General features: G+C 52.4%; 5 protein-coding genes across 5 annotated transcripts; 3 read left to right on the top strand and 2 right to left on the bottom strand.

Annotated features, from left to right (window-relative positions):
• Positions 1–2,005: 2,005 nt before the first annotated feature.
• On the bottom strand, positions 2,006–4,489 carry COCSADRAFT_89006 (uncharacterized protein; the record flags this gene model as incomplete). The annotated part of the gene is made up of 3 exons (XM_007701383.1): positions 2,006–2,632; positions 2,683–3,695; positions 3,745–4,489. 3 exons carry the CDS (start codon positions 4,487–4,489, stop codon positions 2,006–2,008), a joined length of 2,385 nt encoding a protein of 794 aa, XP_007699573.1.
• Positions 4,490–6,462: 1,973 nt separating this feature from the next.
• On the top strand, positions 6,463–9,302 carry COCSADRAFT_160060 (uncharacterized protein; the record flags this gene model as incomplete). The annotated part of the gene is made up of 7 exons (XM_007701382.1): positions 6,463–6,487; positions 6,541–6,605; positions 6,666–6,945; positions 7,000–7,676; positions 7,727–7,997; positions 8,044–8,124; positions 8,182–9,302. 7 exons carry the CDS (start codon positions 6,463–6,465, stop codon positions 9,300–9,302), a joined length of 2,520 nt encoding a protein of 839 aa, XP_007699572.1.
• A 189-nt stretch (positions 9,303–9,491) lies between these two features.
• On the bottom strand, positions 9,492–10,648 carry COCSADRAFT_26026 (uncharacterized protein; the record flags this gene model as incomplete). The annotated part of the gene is made up of 3 exons (XM_007700871.1): positions 9,492–10,232; positions 10,297–10,425; positions 10,478–10,648. 3 exons carry the CDS (start codon positions 10,646–10,648, stop codon positions 9,492–9,494), a joined length of 1,041 nt encoding a protein of 346 aa, XP_007699061.1.
• A 490-nt stretch (positions 10,649–11,138) lies between these two features.
• COCSADRAFT_87989 (uncharacterized protein) lies at positions 11,139–11,555 on the top strand (the record flags this gene model as incomplete). The annotated part of the gene is made up of 1 exon (XM_007701381.1): positions 11,139–11,555. The coding sequence occupies one exon, from the start codon at positions 11,139–11,141 to the stop codon at positions 11,553–11,555; it is 417 nt and encodes a 138-aa protein (XP_007699571.1).
• Positions 11,556–14,720: 3,165 nt separating this feature from the next.
• Positions 14,721–17,618, top strand: COCSADRAFT_141576 (uncharacterized protein). Its single transcript, XM_007701380.1, has 5 exons — positions 14,721–14,916; positions 14,970–14,997; positions 15,049–15,104; positions 15,153–15,402; positions 15,457–17,618. The coding sequence occupies exons 1-5, from the start codon at positions 14,870–14,872 to the stop codon at positions 17,533–17,535; spliced, it is 2,460 nt and encodes an 819-aa protein (XP_007699570.1). The 5' UTR covers positions 14,721–14,869; the 3' UTR covers positions 17,536–17,618.
• The last annotated feature ends 78 nt before the right edge of the window (positions 17,619–17,696 follow it).

Genomic DNA, 17,696 nt, shown 5'->3' with positions numbered 1-17,696 from the left:
GCTGCTCGATGGGCGTCTGGCAATTGCGTGTTGCCAGAAGTTTGTTGTGGCAATTCAGCTTGACGAGCGCGATGAGCAAATGACACAACGGCTATAATGTGATGGCCGTTCTGCGAAACTAAAGTGCTTGGTCACTTGGCAATGACGTTGACTGGTCCGGGGGAGGTTGAAGGTCGCCTATCCTACGCCACAGATGCGCGAGCCTCAACGTTTTGGTAGAGACAGGATGCCGACAATTGCCCGAGAGAACTGCCGTTATATCAACGGCCGTGCCAGCTGTGGTGCCCGAGTCCCGAAGCCTTTTGAACCCATTCGTATCACTGTGCTTGTTGTTGCTTTTCTTTGGGGCCTGTCGGTCCAGATCGCACGCATCTTTATCGAATCTGCAGTGTGCAGGGCCACCTGACAAAGACTCCTGCACGCCGCCTATCACATGATGTCTTGAGATGCGCTGCCCTGCACTCTATCAACATCAAAGCCGATCAGCGCAGTCAGCAACGATGCTTGGCCCGTGGTTACCGGTAACACACGACTCGCGCACTCGCGTCTTGCCCTTGACCGCTGAGCTGCTCAACGCCATACAAACTGACGGCGACGCCGTCCAGGTACTAGTCGCCAGTGTAGGCCATGCATTCCCAGTCTGAAGAGCGGTATAGCCGCGATAAGCTCAGATCTAAGAGTGGCAGCTAAGAATGCAGGTGATTCTTAGATATCCCATCCAAGTGGGGCGGCTGCGATGGGACAAACACCAAGCCACACCAGTGACAAGCCACGATGTATATGTACATAGTACACACCAGTACTGCGTACCTATAATTACAACACCGTCCTTTAGTTTGATTGTCTAGTCATGTATTGCCAGCTACAACACAAGGAATATGCAAGAAAGGCTGCCAACCATCCACCCTAGGGGCATGCTAGCCTTTGCCGTAAGACATCGGGAAAATGGCCAAATAAATCCTCGTATGCGGGTACTTGGCGAGTACTGGGAAAAACACGTGCACTGTTTGTTGATGCAAGTACTACAGGTGGTGTGCTACATAGTTGAGCGAGTATATACACCTGTGGATGCGTACATGGCATGTAGTCGAAAGGAAGAAACGTCAAACTCCAAAGAAGACAACAAGATGGAGGTGTGTACAGTTGCTGCACAGCCAAGCGCGTGTACGTCCTGTTATGTATGTGCATGTACAAGGAAACACGTCTCATCTATACAACATGTGGCGCCTATCAAGCCCATTGATCAACACGACTATGATACATAGCTTTTACCAAGCTGACATGTAAATATCCCATTTGCGAGCGGAAGATGTATGTATGTATACGTCATCTCCAGCAAGGTGTATGATGTACACCGGTTTTTTTGCTCTCATCTATCTCCCCTATCGGACCGAACAGGAACCACCACTCTCCATCGTACATAGTATGTCCTACTACAAGCTTTGGCGAGCAGATGATCACACGTCAGGGAGGGGTCAAGTGGGGGAACGCTTGCTTTGCGGCAGGATTCGTATAATGATTGGAAGAAAATATTTACAACCAGCCTTGGTCGATGAGATAAGTACGGTGGGCGACGGGAAAAAAATGAAGCGGGGCGGCAGGGCTTTGCAAGAGCCCAATGACCAAGCCCGACGATGTTGCCAACAACAACAACAATAACAAAAAAGCAAGCCCAATGCTAACCATTATGAAACACACCAGACAAAAGGATCATCCCAGTAGTCCACTAAACGCCTGGGGGCTGCAAACTTCCAACCTCGTAAGGAAATGGACAAACATGAAATAAATCTAACATAGGGAATATGCAAAACATGCCTTTTTCGCCTCATGTGCCCGTAGTCGCAGCAAAACAAAATTCCAAAATTCGCCCATACCCAGATATAAGGTCATACGCACAGACCATGTCTAAAACTGTACTGAGAGAAATAATCGTCCAATATAAGTAATGTGCATGAACGTAAAAAAATGCGTTACGCGTGACATCATAAGTCTCAGTCGTTGTTGCTCAATGACCGACTGGGAGCCATGTTCTCCTTTCATCCATGCTCCGGTTCGCACGGCCCCCTGGCGTTAAGGGTATTTCGACACGCGCCCGGTCACGGCGCTCAGGATCGCTATCAGAGTCGTATGCGTCTGACAACCGCGAGAAGTAATCTGCCAACCCGTTCGTAGGTGATGCGATCGTTTCGTACAGCGGCGGCGGCGTCTCTAGTGGTGGCGGCGGCTCGATTTCGGAGAAGGCCGGTGGGTTGAACGAGGGTACACGCAAGAGATGCATCGGTCGTGGGACGGTAGAGTCGTTTGGTCCGCCGATATGTGCTGCCTGCGGCCGAGTGATCCCTGATGCCGGTGATGGTAACGGTGGTTCGGTATGGCCTCTTGGCCGACCCATACTGCCCAAGGTTGGTACAAAGCCTGGTGGAGATGGGCGGCGAGATGGTGCGTCGGGACATCCGCACTCAGGCACCCGCGCTCCACTCATCAAAGGTTCAGGTGATGAATAAGCTGGCAGTGCTATGTTTGCTTGCGTAGCTTGACATGAAAGGATGTGGAATGGTGAATCAATCGAGATTTCAAAGTGTCGTCGTTTTGACGGATCATTTGCGTCCGGTTTCGAAAGGCGCATGACGAGCTAAGAGACTGTTAGCATATGTAACAGCAATCCCTTTAGTGTAGACTTACCTTTATCCAATGATGCACCTGGATGTTCTGGTACGTCGTGTCAAAGTGTAACCTTGACGACTTGTCCTTCTCTCGCAGGTTGTGACAGCTTGGCAATTGCACATTGAACTCCATTTCGGTCGGACCAATGTTTGAGTCGGCGCTGAGATTACCCAGCAGATTGGTAGGGTCTTCTACAGATACATCTTCGCCACGAGAAGCTGCTGCACGCTGGTCATATGGGACACCACCTCCAGATACTATCCGCATGGTACTGCCAGGGAAAGTGCTCGTCGGCGGGCCATCTGCACGTTTTTCGAATAGTTGTACCTTGCGCACTGGTTCCATCCGATGTACTCGCTTATTGTTGCAAAAGTACTCGACATTCTCAGTGACAAACACCTTTATCCGATGGCATTGGACCTTGGCGAGTGGGGTCAGCTTAAAAGCAATTGGAACTTGTGCCCCGAGCGGGAATGATTTCCCCGAGATGACAATGTCATAGTGAAGTTGATCTTCCCAGCTGCGGCTGATTGCAATGGGCTCCACTTGCTCCAGCGATCCTTCTGAGGGTGCACGGATGAGTGTGACTTCCTTGGTACCAACGAGATTGGTGCGGAAAGCCCCGGCACGCTCGACAGTGGCTTCAAGCTCGTACTTGACTGAACCAAGGTCGACGTCAATGGTCTCGGGAAGGTGGCTGTCTAGCGGTAGCTCAAAGTTGTACATGTACTCGCCAGGACTAAAGGTTCTGTAACCTTTCTGTGCTACCGAAGGGCCACCACCAGGGGTGTCACCCTTGCCGAAGCTTCGGGATTGGTTAACTTGCAGCGATAGCCGTTTTGCTTCTTTTGTCGTGAGGTTCAATGAGGAATTGTTGGGCGAGCCGGTCAAGCCACCGGAACTCTTGTATAGTTCCACATGATCTGCACCAGTGCCATTTTCTGCCGTCGGGAATTGGGAGTTGAAGAACGGCCAGGTATGGCTCATCAAGGTGTCCACCTCTTCAAATTCAGTCTTCTTTGGGGGAATCCCTATTGATAGTCAGTATTGTAATGAGCACAATGAGGGGGCGTAGTTAACCTTCTGGCCATTTCGTGGTTGCCTTGCCCCGGAATTTCAAAGTGACGGCCTTTAGTTTCGCTGATTTGGTGATCTTCAGGCACAGGGTACCGCGCAGCATTGCAGTGTTGCGCTCACCGTTCTCGGCCTGCTCAAAGCCCCGAAGAAACAAAACTGGTTCGGTGAGCTGCACATTGACGCTCAAGCCACCACCAGAAGCTATTGGTTTTTCTTCGGGCACGGGCTTCACGCTGCTTATTGCGCTCTTGGTAGATGAGCGCCCAGAGGACCAATGTGACTCTGTCGAGGGTCTTGATATGCCGGTTGCAGCCAATGTCCCACCAATTGCGCCGACGGCGTCACTGGGGGAGTTTCTCGTGAGCGACCTCATGTCGCGGAAGCGTGGCTCTGGAATTGAGGTAATGGAGCTGCGGTTGCTGCTAGAGCCACTCGTTGATGAGCGTGGGGTAGGAAGGTCTGCAGTTTCGGGTTTGGAAGAGAGGCGGTTATCAAGCAGAGAGCGGAAGAACCGTTTAGCGCCTTCGTGATGGATCGCCAGTTTTTCGGTGATGTACGACTTCTCAGTCGTTCGTCGTCGCTGAATGCGAAGTAGGGGATCAGGTCCTACGTGAGCGATGTGAATGCGATGTGGTCGACGATTGCGACCTTGGAATGTGCCGCGATTTGTTCTTATTGGGTCTTCTAGATGGTCGGGAATATAACGTAAACGACCACGATCAGAGTATACAGGTTGGTACTCTGGCATGTCGATGATAGGTTAGTATGTGTGTCAATTGCAGGTAAACGAAGCGATGAGGCGATGCATGCGGCGAGCGTTGTCTTATAGAGCGTAGATGTATGTGTATGTGTGTAAAGGACAAGAATATACAAGAGCTTGAGGAACAGGATAGTTCCGAGTCATGAACGGGACACAAAGAGGTGTTTGGTCAAGGCAACCCAACCATGGTCCTTGTCGATGCTTTTGGTAAGGAGGTTGTGGGTTGGGCGCTACGGAGACAAAGGGTCCGGGTGCAGTGAAGGGGAAATGAGGCGAGGACTTACGGGCAGGATCAAGGTATCAAGATACTACGGTGAGCATAGTGATGTGTAAATGGGATGGGATCCGCACGACAGGCCGCTATAATAATGTGGAGCGGTGTGGTTGCCGGGGAGTCGGAAGGGAGCGGGTTTGTCCTATTACTGAGCGTCTGCGCTGTCGGTAAAGACGAGTGTTTTGTCAGGTGAATAATGGTGCGGGCGACAGGGACATGGAGTGTTTTGAGGTGTGCCCAAACTAGCATGCATTCATTTTACGGGCGGGCATGTCAGACTAAGCCAGGACAGACGGCGAAAGTATGCCGGGGCGCAAGTGCAGGGAACTGGATGACGCGGACTCCTCAGTGTGCTGTTGCTCGGCGGGGGTCGCGGCACTAGGCAGGCCGAGGATGAAGGGGTGCGCAGCTGGGCTCTGCAGCGGCACGACTGCGTGGGCGAGGGAGGGATAGTATGTAGGTAGTAGTAGTAGAGTAATTTGCGCGTCAAGGAGCGACACAAGTGAGTCGGACAGTCGTCTAGCTGCGGAGATCGACTAAGCATGGGATTAAATGAGGTGTAGTAAGCTTGCGTGGACGGAGGCTCGGATGCATGACATCATGGCTGGCATCCAGAGATTGCAAGGCGCTGGAGACAAGCAGCAAGCGTTGGTTTCTGAACTGCTATCATCTGCTTCTAGACCGTATACCGGATAGCGACCGACGCCGGCGGCTCACCCGGCAAGGTACTGAGATCGACGGATCATGACCTTGGTCTACCCGCCAAGGTTGCACGCAGTCGTGACATGGACGCAGACAACCAGACATTCACGCGCAGCTGATGGGAGACAAGATGGCAGTGCCCGCATTGCCTACACTTCCATCTGGGCGAGCCTGGGCATGGTCATTATGTGCTTGGGCAACGCGCGGTGCCAGTCTGACGGCCTCCATGCGACGAGCAGCAGTCTGTTCACGTACAGTAGTATGTATAACTATACCTAGTGTTGCTGCCATAAGCCCGCCAGACAAACCAACGACTGCGACCATCTCATGCAACCGACAAAACTCGTACTCCGCGTGCCCCGTGCCCAGCAGTAGGCGCTTGCACCGTAGCCTGGACCCGGGGGCAGTTGACGCAGTATTGGCAGGGCATCAGCGGCATGCGTCCCACCATGGCATGGGTGTCGAAAAGAAAAGTGTATGCCTCAATCCAGTACTGATCGCCGTCTGGGGGTGCTGAATCTGGAGGCAGGTTGCGCTATCGGCAGCAGAGCAGGTCACTGCCAACTCGTCGCCCCAAATGTGCGATCTCAGGAACAGGGCGGTTCGTCATGATGCCATCCCTGGAACAGTCGGATCAAGGTTTGGGGGTCTGGGTGGATACCCGGCAGAGGAAAAGCTTTTTTTTCTTGCTCTTGCATTTGCGTGGCCACTTACTGTGTATGGATCGCCTGGGGAAGATCGCTCGAGACAGAGCGGAAAGAGCAGCGAGATGGCGCCGACGCGAGACGAGGCGAGAGCCCGCCAAGGCCAGGAGAATTCTCTCACTCTGACCGACAAGTCCAGGGCTGGGCCACGTGACTTCGTCTTTGCCAGGCTTCCCCGCAACGCGCCCGCGCACTGCAATCGGGCTTAGCTCGGACACGCTGCTCGTTCGGCGCTTCACTTCCACACAACACTGTGACCTGCGCATGTCGCCACGACGGTGATGGACGCAACAGATGGAGCCTATGGTGCGTTTGGCGCTCCCATACATTGCTCGCCCACATGGACTTACACGATGCAGGGACAAGCCAACTGCCCCTGGCTGGGGCCATCCTCTGCTGCACCTCGATTCCCCCCGAGCAGCGCGTATGCCCACCACCGCCCTGTTTTCTCTATCACACCTGCTAACCCCATGTCCCTGTGCAGTCCCAACTCGCAGCCATTGGCGCGCAGATGGGCGCGACCATCAAGCTTGACCTCACTTCGGATGTTACCCACCTCATCGTCGGCAGCATCGACAGCGCCAAATATCGCTATGTCGCAAAATCCCGCGACGACGTCAAGGTTCTCTCCCCCACATGGCTCGAGGCTCTCCGCGAGGTCTGGATGAGTGGAGACGACGATCTGGATGTGGCAGCACTGGAAAAGGAATATCGCATGCCTACTTTTTTTGGTCTTAGGATATGCCTCACTGGCTTCGACAACCGTACAGCACCACCCCCACATACACGTGCAACTATCCCACGCTGACCCCCAATAGCTGAACAACGGCGGAGTATCCAGGAGACAGTCGACGCGAATGGCGCTGAATACCATGGCGACCTCACCAAATCCGTCACCCATCTCATCGCCGCCACGCCATCGGGCAAGAAATACGAGCACGCTCTGAATTGGAGAATGAAGATTGTATCCCTCGAATGGCTGGAGCAGAGCCTCGACAGAGGCATGGCGCTCGACGAGTCCCTGTACAACCCAACCATGCCCGTCGAAGAGCGGGGCCAGGGCGCCTGGGACCGCAGACAGCCCATGTCGCCCGCCATGGGCAAACGCACACGAGACGCCGAACCGAGCCAAGCACTCAATCCATTTCGAAGAAAGCTACGACGTTCAGCGAGCACAAAGCTAGGCAGTCAGAGTGATGCTCTATGGGCGGGCATTACTGCGCCAAGCTTCGAGAGACCGATTGACGAGGACGAGTGGACTGAGGACATTCTTGCTAAGCAACAAAGCACGCGAGCAAGTACACGCACACATACACCCGTGTCGCCTGGCAAAGATGCGTCTACCCTGGCACATGATGCGCCTGCCGAGTCGAAGCCTCGAGACCCTGCAGATGCCCAGCAAGCATCCCTGCCTCTGCAGCCTGACAATGATTCCGGATATAATGGCATTTTCCAAGGGCGCCTCATTTGCCCACATGGATTTGATGTAGAAAAGGTCCAACATTCCCCACCCGTGCGCTCTAGACCCTGCTGACATGCTGGTAGACAAGCATCTTGCGGCAACATCTTGAGAGTAATGGTGCGCGAGTCATCCGCGTCATTGACCTCAACAATTTCTCATTGGATCAACTCAAACAAAGCTATGTCGTGATACCGCATGATGCTGAGATTGATCTGACAGCATTTCCGGCCCATGCCGGATCATATGTAAGCTTGGTCACCAATTGGTGGGTCGAGCGTTGCCTGTATGGCAAGCGCCTCGTTGATCCTGCAGACGACGTCTTAAGCCGACCTTTTGAAAGACTAAGCATTAGTGGTATGTTTGTGGCCCACAAATCCCTTATTGATTCTGACGTCGTCAGGGTTCTCCGGCTTGATCATCAACTCCACGGGGTTTTCCGGCATCGAATTGCTGCATGTGACTAAAGTCGTCACACTTATGGGTATGTGAATGTTCGAATAAACCCGCACCTACTGCAGCGATCTGACTCATTGGGCAGGCGCCACGTACGATGAACAATTATCGGTAAAGACATCAGTAGTGATCTGCAACCCTCCCACTGTAAACACACCAAAAATCAAATTTGCGACGAGCAAGCGCATACCAGCTGTTCACGTCACTTGGCTGTGGGCATGTCTGCGCAGCGGACGATTGCAACCATATGACGAATATCAATTGAATAAAACGACTCAGCCACCACCGCAGGATCCAAAGCAAAAGCCTCAGCCACAAGCAAACGTAGATACTGAGCCACTCCCCGAGGGCCCATCTAAGCCTCATCAGAAAGCGCAGACTGCGAACGTCGCGTCGAGACAGCCACCGCAACAAATACCTCAACGGCCTGGCGGGCTTAATCTTGCACCGTCCGCCGATGCAACCTTTCCAGTAACAGCTAACAAGTCTGCCCCTCGCAGTAAAGACAGCAATAACATAAATCAAGACAATGATCCAATCATCAGCGGATATGATGGCGGAGCATCGCATCCCCATCAGGCAATCAATGTTGCCTCTCCACACCGACCATCAACCCCATCAAATAATTCATATACTTTCTCACGGGCAAGAAGCTCGTCTGCGGAGTCACTTATTGCCCCTGTGTCCCGCAAATCCAAAAACAATCAAACCACAGTCACCAGACCCTTAGACTCGGAACCTGGACCGGATGCTGTCATTCCGCCAGATACCGAGCCGCTAGCCCCGCAAGAAGCGTCCAAGCCTCGAGAAACAGCAGAAGAGAAAGACTACTCATCTATTCTAGCGCAACTACGTGCCAATCGTAAGACTGCACCTGGTCCTAGCGATCAGGCTACGTCAAAAACACGCATACGGCGTCAGCTCGGCCGGGCAACATCGACACGTTCCAATGCGTCGGGCGGGGAAAGCTCAGGTGATATACTTGCAGATGATGACAACGAGAACACTGTAGTGATAGAGGAATATCAGCCCAGTCAGACATTGGGTTGGGACTCGCCAGGTGCGGCCAAAGCAAGAGAGCAGATGATTCGGAAACTCGGTGGTACTGTGCAAGAGAAAAGCATTGCTGTTGAGGAAATCGGTGTTGTAAGAGACGTTGGCGGTGAAGAGCTACTAGGCAGAGCGGGGAGGAAGAGGAGAGGATGAAACATGTGAAATGTGCATATGTGGTTTGTATATGTATGCGGAGCATTCTGGATTCACGGCATCAAATTAGCATGAAATGAGCGCATAGCGAGGGTGTTTTGGGTAAAAATGCTTATAGAAAAGATAGCCTTTGGACATCACAATGACTTACCATCACTCTATTCTCTTACAACATTCGCATCCCTAACCTTAAATCCCATACGTAACCTTCAGCCTCCTCTCCAAATGCCCCTTGGCAGTAATAACCTCATCCTCCCCCTCCTCACTCAACCCCAATCTCCGCCTCTGACTTCTCAACTCCGTCTCCCCCTTCCCCTCACGCCCAAAATCCTCAATCAGCGCACTAGGCACAGCCTCCAAACGCACATCATCAAGTGGATGACAAAAATACGCCATGCTATACCTCTCCTCACCACCCCCAAACGTCACACGATGCACCGTCGACTTGAGCAGCCCATTCGTCCAATAGCACAGCAAATCCCCGATATTAACTAGAATAGGCGGATGCTCAAGAGCATCCGGATCGGGATTCACCAGCACGGGAACCCAGCTTTCCCCGTTATTCGTTAGCAGCTCCAACCCTGCCTGCCCCGGGAGCCGGAATAGCAGCGTGACACTCCCGTAATCTGAGTGCGCGCCTGCGCGGATGCTGGTTTCGTCGGTTGTTGCCGTAGATGATGTCTTGGGGTAGTACAGTAGACGGAAGATGGTACCTGAGGGGCCGCGAGATTGGTCGTGGCGGGTGCTGAAGTAGTCTTTCTCGGAGATTTTGAGGGCCGTGGAGAGGAGAGAGAGGATGTGCGTGCAGAGGGTGTGGCAGGAGGTTTGGAAGCGGGATATTAGGGGTGTGGAGGAGGAGAGGGGGGAGGGTAGAGGCTGGAGGGTTGGTTGGGGTGGGGCGATATTGAAGGCTTCTTTTGGGTCACCTTGCTGGAAGGGGTTTTTTTTGTTAGGAGAGTGGAGGTGAGTGGGGGATCTGGGTGGCTACTATTACCTTTTGGCCTTGGGGATCGAGCGATTCACCTTGCATGGATACCCAGCCGCGGTTTATGCCGCCGGCTTTGTCTGAGTGGATTGCGTATTCGGCTTTCTGCTCCTTGGGGGAGGCGAAGAATTGTTTGCTCTGATATGGTCAGTTCTGGTTGTTTATTTGGTGATGTGATTGTTGGACCTACAATTTTGAACATATCATCTATGTCTTGAGGCGGGATGGTCACACCATCATTCTTGATGTAGAGAAAGCCGTGCTTGGATGCTGCATCGAGAACTTGCTGGGCTATTGCCTCAGATGGATTTGATATATCAATGACTGGGATAGGATCCTGGCCGTGCTCGATGCTAGACATTTTGTAGAAAGTTCGTATAGGAGATTGAAAGAACAAAGGTTAAGTACTATATTAGATAACGCAAGTGAGGGGCAATGTTCGTATTCCAATAGCTGATGCACTAAACGGAGTCTACGCAGAGAGGACGCAATGCTTGTAATTTCCAAGTTTAAGATTTCCGAGCTGAACTATGCCGCCCGCTCATTGACTACACCTCCATACGCCATGCACTCGCGTAGCAGTGCGGCGCTGTACCTGAACTAGCGCCCGGCTGATCAGGGATTCCAAAGTTCCCACGTTACACGCCAAGACGTGGAGCTGCGTCGGAGCTCCCAATTTCCCTACACAAGCACCCCGCAAACACTTCCAATTCATCCACGGTTGCCCTGGCCATAGTCCTACCACACTAGTACCACGGTATCATTTCCAAACTTATATTAGACCACCTTTTCGCTAATTCCACCCCTCATTCCCACCACCTATCTGGCGAGCCACACACGCGACTGGCGCCATGATCCGCGACTTTGTGCAATGGACGGCCGCCTTCAGCGAGACGGGCGAGCTCGAGCAGCTGCGCGGCTGTCGCGTAGGCATTGAAGCCGCCGAGTATCTCAACCAGCGTATTCTCAACCACCCCCGCGCAAAGGAGCCCCTCGTCCCCGCACTTGGAGGTCTCCCACTGGCATTGGCGCAACACATTGAGGAAGATCTAGCCGCTTTCCGCAGTTTCGAGATTGAACCGTACTTTGTATTTAGTGGGTTGGACATTACAAAGCAAGGAAACCCATTCGGGCACAAGACCGCCGAGGCGACGGTGAATGCAGATGCATGGAATTTGTACGACAGTCATCAGGCTGAGGCTTCAGTCGCTCGGTTTGGAGAGTCAAGTATGATATTCGGAGAAGACCTAGTTGGCATACGGTACTGACTATTTGTAGCATACGTCACACCAGAAGACCTCTTTCGCGCATTGCAATCTATCCTTAGCGAACAAAAGACTCGCTGGACGGTTGCACCTTACAGTGCCTGGGCTCAGGTAACAGACACAACACAGATGTGACAGCAAGGCCTAACAGTGTACAGCTGGCATATCTTGAGAAGACCGAATACGTCCACGCCATCGCCGCTTCGTCAGACACCCTCATCTTCGAGGCCACCCGACTCATCACATCATGGGACTTTGAGGCGCGCCAATTCAGCTTCATACGACGAGAAAAATGTATAGCCGATTTGTCCAAGTTCGTCAGCGCTCCTCAGATTTCCGACGACATCTTTCTCGACACTTGCATATTGGCTGGAACACCATTCCTCCCTACACTTCCTATATTGGATGCGCCAAACAGGGCAGAGCTTTTGAAGCCTTATAGTGCCATTAAGATGATTATGAGCAACGGCCAGTCAGGCTACTCCGTTGTCGTTAGCAACAACGATGTCCCACCCTCTGGGAAGGAGTATGTGACTAGGTACCAAAAGGCACGCCTGGCTGTCAAGAACCACCCTGTCTACACAGAAGACGGAAAGATTGAGCCCCAGAACCCGGCCTCTATACCAAATGATGCAGTCGAGTACTTGGGACGCAGGCTGCCAGATGAGATCCTACACTACATGTCAAAGGGCCTCATCAGTCCACGAATCCTTCAGTGGCGTACCACTGGCGAGATATTCGAAGTTCCTCCTATGGATGGAGGAGACTCGCCGGAATACAGGAATCTCGTGAGCTCGAAACTAATCCCACTACGGACATCGGTCATAAACCTGCTTTCCAGCTCTCTGCACAACTGGTATCGACACAACAATCTGGAGCAGACAAACTGGTTTTCGCCCCCGGATTCGAATAGGAAACTGACATCCACCACTATTCACGTCGAGAGGCCGTCAGAAGCACAAGCTCCCTCCATTGTCGACACATGGAATGTCAAGGAATCCACCTTCAAAGACGCCGTTGGAAAATACAAGGTAAGCAGCTACCCTAACTAGCTTTCATCTGGTATTGACATGAACACCAGGATTGTGGAATCCTTGGAGCAGCCATCTTGTCTTTGCAAGATGCTGATTTCGCTGCCAAGACCATATATAAGAAAGAACACAAAAATCCACTCGCGTCTTCTACTGAGATCCTTTACAACTCAATATGGCGCTTCCTCGCTTTACGTGAGTACGTGGATCAAAAGACGCACAACTTGACCCAATGGGGCAAGGTTCTTGCTGCTGTTATCTCTGGACTCAAGGGCAAGCCAGAGCATGAAGAGGCAGCGGTGCTGGCAGTCGAGCTGATCCGCATGGGTCTCTTGACTTCAGATATCAACATGTTCCCTACATACAACGGCGCACCAATGCGCGGTAGCAGTAAGTCAACAGTTTTGGATCCAGACAGGTTCACGTAGCTAACAACCCCACAGCAAAGGACAAAAACTCGAACATGCTAGTATCTCGCGTTGCCGGCCTTGGTATTTTGCACCACCGACCGATTGGCTTCACTGGTCCTCTTAGCCAACATCTTCTCGGATATAACTCCATTATCAATGTTGTCCGTCAGACTCTGCGGGAACTTGTCGAAGTGGCGTGTACACACATGTTTTTGACTGGCTGTGCCAATCGGCACGTTGATATTACATCAGTCGCTATGAAGTAAGTAACTTTGGAGATTTTTCGTCTCCTGTAACATACTGAAATTCATCAGACTCCCGTTCCTTTTACCGAACAACTGCGCACTGAGTATTGCCGTCAAATCCTATCTTGATGAGTTACTTAGTAACGACGCCGACCCCACCGCTGCGGAAACCAAAGCCCGCGTAATTGAAACAGCATCAACACGCTACTTCCCACAATCGCTCAACTTTGTTGAAGACCTCACGACGGCATTCTCTATGTGGGATGCCATCTATGCTGGAGTCAACAGTGCAAGCAGCACGACAATTCCAGAAGCCACCAAGCAAGCCTGGACGGAGACGAACCAATGGCTCGCTGAACGGCGATAGTACCGCTCACATGACCAGGATATTGAGGGGTTAAAGCGCATGATGAGAAAAGAAGTGGCAAATTACATAGCTCAGAAGACTCGATTGCGAATTGTCAGGGGTGCCATGCGGGGCCTGAGACGACGTCAGGCTGCAGATCCAAGGGCGAAAGAAGAGGACTTGGAAGTCCTTGACGAGCATATGAGAGAGCTGGCTTTATTGCTAAACTATGGGGAATAGTCATGATAAGATGAGAGCTGTAGGTCTATGCTTTCAAGATGAGAGATTTTACAGGAAATTTAATATTTTACCCTGTGAATTGATAGTGTCTTCTTGCTTTGCTGGCTGTGATGTAACCCTTCACTTATGAAATGGGTTTTGTGTAGTTGTAGTCATTCACTGTTTTGAGCTTCATGGGCAAGCTATGAACATTTGCACTTGATTAAGGATTGACGAGCAGTACTTTCATATCTCGAAAATGGTTCATAGCGGCATAGGTCTTTTATTCTTCCATTTTGGTAGGACATACGTGCTGCTGAACTGATAAAAACGAATAGCTACTGTCGCATACCAGCCGGCGGACATTGTACTATACGAAATTGGGGCTTCGGGCAATATGCCTTATCGATACATGAAGGCCCCCATCTCAACGTGAAACCACCGCACTTTGCTTTTGCTGGAGCCACGTCGGCCATTAGTGTTATTAATACCCAGAGAGAGCAAGAGACAGTGAGGGCATGTCAAGCTGTTATACTCCGCCGGCGGGTTCGGGCCAGATTTACTTATCGTAAGTACCCAAAGAACTGATATGGATATCTCTCTTGGCGTTCCTATGGTGGCGTAAGTGAGGCTGTAGCAGGCTCCAGGAGGACGCGTAGCAAAGCCAGTCTCAGTTGGGTACGGTTAGTATTGGTACCCATGAGACAATGATTGGCCAAGCCGGCGTCTGTAGGTGGCGATGGGATACGGCTCGCGGTGAAGGGGACACAGTGTTTCTTAGTACTTAGTTTTGCTTGTCTAAGCGGTTCCAGCAACTTCCAATGGCGTTGCGGACCGAGCACGGACCTTAAGGCAACATCGAGCTAGCTCTAACAGTGAGATCACCGACTGTTCAAGCTCCAACTTACTTAAACCACCACGCCCCAGGCATAGAAGGTCGTTTAAACTCCATCTAACCCCCCCCCCACCCCACCGATACCCTTCACACCTGCGTTTCTGCGTCAACTGTCACTCTTTGTACCTGAATCCCGAATCCCGCAGCACATCACATAGACACATCAGCAACATGTCGGCTGAACCAGACCACACGAAGCCGAAGCCGGATCTGTCAAAGTGAGTTGATTGCCACCGGCTTTAGAATTGATAGCATACTTACATCTTGATAGAAACCCGGACGGCGCTGAGCCCAAGGAGGTAGGCACTGAGCAATGCTTTCGATGCGACGGCCCCGCTAACCCGCCACAGAACGATGAGACCGCGACCGCCATTCTCAAGAAGAAGAAGAAGCCAAACTCGCTGATGTGAGTACATCTGGAAATGAAACTCCGAGTTGATACTGACTTCTGTAGCGTTACCGATGCCGTCAACGATGACAACTCTATCATTGCCCTCTCAAACAACACCATGGAAACCCTCCAGCTCTTCCGCGGTGACACAGTCCTGGTAAAGGGCAAGAAGCGAAAGGACACCGTCCTTATCGTGCTGGCTGATGACGATCTCGATGACGGCTCAGCGCGGATAAACCGTGTTGTTCGCCACAACTTGCGGGTCAAGCACGGCGATGTTATCACCATCCACCCGTGCCCCGACATCAAATATGTATGTGTCATTATTACACCTGCGATTTCTGCTCAATTCTGACTTCTATCACAGGCCAAGCGCATTGCAGTCCTCCCCATCGCCGACACAGTCGAGGGTATCACCGGTTCGCTCTTTGATGTTTTCCTTGCGCCATACTTCCGCGAAGCCTACCGACCGGTCCGCCAAGGCGACACCTTCACAGCCCGCGGTGGTATGCGACAAGTCGAGTTCAAGGTCGTTGAAGTCGACCCACCAGAGTTTGGTATCGTTGCACAAGATACCGTCATTCACTGTGAAGGCGAGCCTATCCAGCGTGAAGATGAAGAGGGCAACCTCAACGAGGTCGGCTACGATGACATTGGTGGCTGCCGAAAGCAGATGGCACAGATCCGAGAATTGGTTGAGCTGCCACTGCGGCATCCTCAGCTCTTCAAGTCGATCGGTATCAAGCCCCCACGTGGTATTCTCATGTACGGCCCTCCCGGTACCGGTAAGACACTGATGGCTCGTGCCGTTGCAAACGAGACTGGTGCCTTCTTCTTCCTAATCAACGGTCCCGAGATCATGTCCAAGATGGCTGGTGAATCAGAGTCAAATTTGCGCAAGGCATTCGAGGAAGCCGAGAAGAACTCGCCCGCCATCATCTTCATTGATGAAATCGATTCGATCGCGCCCAAGCGTGAGAAGACCAACGGTGAAGTTGAGCGCCGTGTTGTCTCTCAACTGCTTACCCTCATGGACGGCATGAAAGCTCGCTCCAATGTTGTCGTCATGGCCGCCACCAACCGTCCCAACTCGATTGATCCTGCTCTCCGCCGTTTCGGTCGTTTCGACCGTGAGGTCGACATCGGTATTCCTGACCCCACCGGCCGTCTCGAGATCATGCAGATTCACACCAAGAACATGAAGCTCGCCGACGATGTCGATCTACAGACCATCGCTGCTGAGACCCACGGTTATGTCGGTTCGGATTTGGCATCGCTGTGCTCTGAGGCTGCCATGCAGCAGATTCGTGAGAAGATGGATTTGATCGATCTTGATGAGGACACCATCGATGCCGAAGTGCTCGACTCGCTCGGTGTCACCATGGAGAACTTCCGCTTCGCTCTCGGCGTATCCAACCCATCAGCTCTCCGTGAGGTCGCTGTTGTTGAGGTGCCCAACGTCCGGTGGGAGGACATTGGTGGTTTGGAGGATGTCAAGCGCGAGCTCATTGAGTCCGTGCAATATCCTGTTGACCACCCTGACAAGTTCCTCAAGTTTGGCATGTCCCCGTCACGAGGTGTGCTCTTCTACGGTCCTCCTGGTACTGGTAAGACACTCCTGGCCAAGGCTGTCGCCAACGAGTGTGCGGCCAACTTCATCTCTATCAAGGGACCCGAATTGCTCTCCATGTGGTTCGGTGAGTCTGAGAGCAACATCCGTGACATCTTCGACAAGGCTCGTGCTGCCGCACCTTGCGTTGTCTTCCTTGATGAGTTAGACTCCATTGCCAAGTCCCGTGGTGGATCTCAAGGCGATGCTGGTGGTGCTTCGGACCGTGTTGTCAACCAGCTTCTGACTGAGATGGACGGTATGACATCAAAGAAGAACGTCTTCGTCATTGGTGCTACCAACCGACCGGAGCAGCTCGATAACGCACTGTGCCGTCCTGGTCGTCTTGACACACTTGTCTACGTTCCTCTGCCTGATCTGGCGTCACGTGTCAGCATCATCAAGGCTCAGCTCCGCAAGACACCTGTGGCTGATGATGTTGACATCGACTTCATTGCACAGAACACACACGGATTCTCTGGTGCCGATCTTGGTTTCGTCACCCAGCGTGCCGTCAAGCTGGCGATCAAGCAGTCGATTGCGATTGACATTGAGCGTCGCAAGGCTCGTGAGGCTGCTGGCGAGGATGTCGACATGGAGGTTGACGAGGAGGACCCAGTACCTGTGCTGACCAAGGCGCACTTTGAGGAGGCTATGCGTTCTGCCCGTCGTTCGGTGACCGATGTCGAGATCCGCCGGTACGAGGCCTTTGCGCAATCAATGAAGAACTCGGGCGGCTCCAGCTTCTTCCGCTTCCCTGACGCGGAGAACGCCGCGGCTGGTGGCGACCAGAACACATTTGGTGCTGGTGGCGAGGACGAGGACCTGTACAACTAAGGAAAGGTTGTAGCAAGGAAAGGGCCGAAGAATGAGCATGGGATGATATAGTCATTATGAGAGACGGATTTAGCGTTTTTTTTCTTCACGGCAAGATACTGCACGAACAGGGTCTTTGGAGGGTTCTGGATGAGTGCAGACATGGGGGTAATTGGGGAGGC

Source organism: Bipolaris sorokiniana (genome assembly GCF_000338995.1).
Source record: "Bipolaris sorokiniana ND90Pr unplaced genomic scaffold COCSAscaffold_6, whole genome shotgun sequence".
In the NCBI taxonomy this organism is placed as follows: Eukaryota; Fungi; Ascomycota; class Dothideomycetes; order Pleosporales; family Pleosporaceae; genus Bipolaris; species Bipolaris sorokiniana.
The sequence above is the reverse complement of the archived record's forward strand: the minus strand, read 5'-3'. Positions and strand labels throughout refer to the sequence as shown.